At 15.1% G+C, this 5,422-nt stretch overlaps 1 protein-coding gene across 1 annotated transcript; it reads right to left on the bottom strand.

Moving 5' to 3' along the window:
- Positions 1–971: 971 nt before the first annotated feature.
- On the bottom strand, positions 972–4,903 carry LOC102681784 (CAP-Gly domain-containing linker protein 1-like). Its single transcript, XM_006624850.2, has 9 exons — positions 4,774–4,903; positions 4,513–4,695; positions 4,098–4,369; positions 3,822–3,975; positions 3,046–3,225; positions 2,184–2,556; positions 1,904–2,016; positions 1,291–1,414; positions 972–1,209 (listed from the first exon to the last, which is right to left on the bottom strand). Exons 2-9 carry the CDS (start codon positions 4,662–4,664, stop codon positions 1,021–1,023), a joined length of 1,557 nt encoding a protein of 518 aa, XP_006624913.2. The 5' UTR covers positions 4,665–4,695; positions 4,774–4,903; the 3' UTR covers positions 972–1,020.
- Between the last annotated feature and the right edge of the window lie 519 nt (positions 4,904–5,422).

Raw genomic sequence — 5,422 nt, 5'->3', positions numbered from 1 at the left:
AATAATATATATAAACATATAATGTTAGATTAATATATATAATAAATAAATAACATTTTTATATAATTTTTAATATAATATTAATTTATTAATATTAATAAAATATTAGTAAGATACTTTTTTATAACTTATTATATTTATACAAAGTTTTTTATTTCTTCAATTAAATTAAATGAATATAATCTATAAATGAAAATAAAAAGAAAATATTATATGAAAATTTTTTACAAATACTTTGTTATAAAATTATAAACAAGTATTGAATATATTCTGAATATATATATAGAAATAAATTAAAGATAACGAAATTGTAATAATTTTAATTTTCATTTTAAAATGAAATTTCGAATTTTTTAATGTAGAATTTATTATACTATATATTTATGCATATATTTAAATGATATTTAACAAAGTTAAAAAAATTATAGACAAATGTTATATAACATTATGATATGTTATATAACATTTAGAGACAATTTTTACATATCATTTTTTTATTTTTATTTTAGATTATGTTTCAATAATTTGGATAAAAATTTTTATATCAAAAAATTCAATTATAATTTGAATTAAATACGTATCATAAAAAAAATTATTTTTTTATTAAATTATAATTAATTAAATTTATCATTATAAATACAAATATAATAAAATATTATATTTGTTAAAGGTATAAAAATTAATTAATGTATAATTTTATAATTTATGATATAATATATAATGACTTTTATTATAATATATTATAAATAGCAGTATATCAATAACAAATGAATTACTTTTAATCTACATGAAAAATAAAAAATTATAATTTTATTAAAAAATAAAAATATTGATATACTTTTTAAAAATATAATGGCTAAAATAGTAAATATGTAAGAAATAATTTTATATTATTTAGTTTATAAATAATTTATAAACATAAGTATATTTTTTTAATTTATTAATAGTTTTATACATAATATTTTTAAAAAATTATTTGATAAAACATTTAACAATAAAAAATATTTGTAATACCAGATTTTATTCTCCAGCAATATCAAATACTGATTCATTTTCATCATCTTTAGATAATTCATCATTATTTTTTAAATTAAAATCAATATTATCTTTGGAAATAGTTTCAACGAAATGTTCGGAAATAATTTCATTAATTTCGTTATTTTCAATAAATGTTTCTTTCTTCTCATCCAAATTTTCACTTTGTTTTGTCTAATAATTATAAATCATTAGNATATAAAATATTAAAATTCAAGAATTATATATATTAATTTAATAAAAATATTTATTTACTTTATCTAAAATTTCTTTACTTAAGAATTCTTTTGTTACAAACATTACCAAATCAATATTTTCTATATTTGGATTTTCTTTTATATTTGAAGTAGATTCTAATTTGTCAGGTATAGATTCCGTCCTTAATTTATTTATATGTTAATTTAATAACTTTTAATAATTTTATATAAACATATTATATATATGTATTTATATACATATAAAATAATTTTATACATATACATATATTTATATATATTTACATATACAAAATAATTTTTTCAATTATTTTAGAAAAGATTAAAAATATAAAATAAAAATTTTTTATAAAGATATATTTTTAAATGCTTTATATTATTATATATTTTGATTTTTATACATCCTAATGCTATAAAATTTATTATTGAAAAATTAATTAATCAGCTTTTGAATAAATTAGAGAAATAAAAATAAACTATTTTTAAAAGTAACTTTATTTAATTAAAATATATATAATAAAAAATTTGAAAATATAAGTATATTAATAAATATACTAATAAAAACAAAGTACAATCGCTAAATAATCATTTAATTAATAATTATTTAAATTGTTCAATAAATGAATATTTACGAAAATTTCATTACTACTTACGATTCAACAACATAATTTTCAAATTTGATTTGTCCTTTAATAAGTATATCCCTCAAAAAAAGAAACACTTCAATACAACTCATTGTTATTAGATCCCAACGACTATAAGGATACTACAAAATATACAATTTAAATTAATTAATGTACAAAATTAATATTTGATATAATTAAAATAAACATGTAAATTCTTAATATTATCTACATATTTAAAATTCATAAAATTTTTAAAATAAAATTTTAAAAATTAAATAAGAATTAAATTATTAAAAAAATACACTACCTTTAGTAAACATGTTGCATTATATTTTAAATCATAAATAGTTTCAAAAACTGCTCTTATTTTGGATTCTATTAATTTCAAAAAATGTTTCGCAAGATTAATTTTCAATCTTATTTTATGAAGCATTGTTTTTAATGATGCGAGACGGAAATGGATATTGCATTGCTCAGAAATAGTTTTTTCTATCAATATCATATATTCTCTTTGTTTTGCATCCTCAGGAATAGGAATATGTGATAAGTTTTTTTTTGCATTTTCTAATTTTTTGTTTATATATTCTAATATTATATTTTGTATTTTTGAAATTTTTATATTATCTTTTATAAACATAGATTGTATACCCAATTTTTCCTTATAATTAATTTGTGATTTTCTACATAACAACAAAAACATAAACAAGAAGAAAGAGATATAAACATCTATAAATTAATTGATATAAGAAATTTATTAAAATTATATTGAAATTATATTATAAATATATAGATAAATTACTTTTAATAATAAAATCTAAGAAATATAATATAATGTAATATAGAAAAATAATATACAGTTATAAATATGGGAAATATCATTTGCTAATCCTTTTGATTAAACAAAAAAGTATAAATACTTTTTATGAATAAATCAAATAAATATATTGTTAATATTATATAATATTATAATATTACTGTTAATTAGTAAAAACTATTATTACTAATTAATAAATAAAAAATTTACTAAATAATAAATATGTTTAATTTCATTTAATAAATTGTTTCTATAAATTGATTATTAATAAAAAATATTTCAAATGCAAATATATAAAAAAAGAAAATATTTTAAATTACATATTCAATGTAAAATGATAAAATTTAACTTATACTTTAAATAAAGTTCAGTATCCATTTTTGATGAAATATTTTCAGAAATTTGTAGTAATTCATGTTTCAACATAATATTTTCTCTCATCAATCTTTGATTTGGTAAATTTATATGTTTATTAACTTGCATTTGAAATTGTGCTGCCAAATCAAGAAGACAATCGTACATTTCATTTTTAAGCCTAAATTGAAGAAATTTTATAAATCATTTTTTTACAACAATTTTTTTCAGTAATCATACATTATAAAAAAAGTAGCTTTAATCTTAATTTTGATATTATTAAAGATATCATCTTGATTATTTATATTTATATATATACACATTGTGGCGATTGTTACTCAAATGTATAAAAAATAAATTAATATTATATCAGTTAATATTTATCCATAGAAAATATTAGAAATTGTGAAAATAAAATATAAAACTTTTATCATTATAATTTTCATTTATTATACATTTTGAATACCAATCATTGTAATGTTTGTAGAAACAGATAAATTTAAAAATTAATACACATATTATTCAGATATACATATATATATATATACAAAATTCAATATGATAATTATCATTTAGAAATATTTCAAAAATCAACAAATTATGATGAAAAGTTATTTATGAAATGATATATAATTGCATATACTATGTTAAAATCAAAATGATAAGCTATTTTTTCTTATAATGCATAATTATCTTTTTTCTTTTATTTTCTTAATTCATGATAAAATAAATAAAATCAATTTTTGATAATATATAAATTGAATAAAATTTTTATACATTTCTTTATCAAATTCAATTTTTCGATTAACAATTTCTATAGTTTCTTTTACTTTCTTTTCATTTTTTATCATTTGTTCCTCATTCTCTTCAAGTTTTTCTTGTAACACATTTTGCACTCTTTTAAAATCTTGTAAAACATTAATTTCCGCATCTGAAAAAATTTTTTTTTATGATAACGATAGTTTGACAATATAAAAAATCAAAAAATGAAATAAATAAAAATAAAAATAATAAAGAAATAAAATAATGAAAAATAAAATATATTTAAGTTACTTAGAACTTTGGCTTGAGAAATTAATTGAAATTTCGTTTTTTTATAATTTTGATTAAATAATTCCTTTTTCTCTTCATATAATCGTTGATTTTCTATTCTATCATTTTCTATAGTATTGATTTTATTTTTTAAACTTTCTACCAAACTATTTTGTGTTAAAAATTGCTTATTTAAACTTGTAATTTCTTCAATTGTTTCTGTATCTATTGTAGCTGAAAGTTCATTTGTAGTTTCGATTTCCTCTAGCAATTCCTCATTTCTTTCATCTAACCTAAATATTAACTTTAATTATGATCTTTAATGTTATCAAAAAATTTATATTTTTCTTATATTAATATTAAACACAAAACAATATAGCAAAATACAAAATTTATTTATTAATAATAAAATTCAATTTCATTTTGTTTATTTTACCTGTTTATTCTAGATTCAATATCTGCGATTTTAATAGTATAAAAAGTTTTTTGCATATTAATAATTGTTGGTTTCTTTTCATCATCTTCATATGATTGTAATTTTGTTGGTAATGAAATATTTCCTTTATCCTTCCCATGTAGATCCACCATTTTTTCGTATTTTTTTTATGAATATAATATATTTAAAAAATAAAATACACCTATATAAATAAATATAAAAAGAAAAATTAATAATGAATATAGATTTGTAAGTATTTATTACAATTATTTGTGTGAATATTATTACAATTAAACCATATTATATCAAATTTTAACAATTTGCTATCAAATACTGCATTATTCCGTTACAAAATTCAGTATTATCTTAAACTTTATAATATTATTATATAGTCATTCCAAAAATTAAATTTTATGGTATAAATATTCACTTATAATATTAATATGATTATTATCAATAATTATAAATAATTATAAATAATTATATTTATATAATTTTATTATTTAAATTGTTTCATAATTTTAAATGTGTAATATACATATATATTACTTGATAAATCTATTTGTATAAATAGTGTTTATTATGGAAAATTCATTTTGATCAAAAGGAATCTAAACATCATTTAGGTAATTAAATTTCTTAGAATGCATAAAATTATATATTTTTAATTAAACATTTTTTTTTAAATAAATTTGAAAAGAAAATATCTAAAAGTTTTTTCTAATCATGCTTTTTTAAATAAATATATCAATAATAATGATAATAAATTAATACATTCTGTTTAAATAGTTTAAATGTTAAATAAATTAATTTTATATTTCATATTTTTTAATTTTTATTATGTACATAATAATTAATGTATAATGTATAGTGTATAATTATGTATAATTATGTAATAATATAATAAAAA

Source organism: Apis dorsata, unplaced genomic scaffold, assembly GCF_000469605.1.
Source record: "Apis dorsata unplaced genomic scaffold, Apis dorsata 1.3 scaffold_1163, whole genome shotgun sequence".
NCBI classification, from domain to species: Eukaryota; Metazoa; Arthropoda; class Insecta; order Hymenoptera; family Apidae; genus Apis; species Apis dorsata.
Note: the sequence above shows the minus strand (reverse complement) of the source record. Positions and strands in the feature narration are given on the sequence as shown.

Bases quoted from the DNA above. Each gene is read 5' to 3' on its own strand.
- LOC102681784 (XM_006624850.2), bottom strand. From the start codon at position 4,664: ATGGTGGATCTACATGGGAAGGATAAAGGAAATATTTCATTACCAACA. The intron at 4,370-4,512 runs GTAAAATAAACA...GTTAATATTTAG, and splicing joins ATTGAATCTAGAATAAACAG to GTTAGATGAAAGAAATGAGG. The intron at 2,557-3,045 runs GTATAAGTTAAA...GTTGTTATGTAG, and splicing joins GATACTGAACTTTATTTAAA to AAAATCACAAATTAATTATA.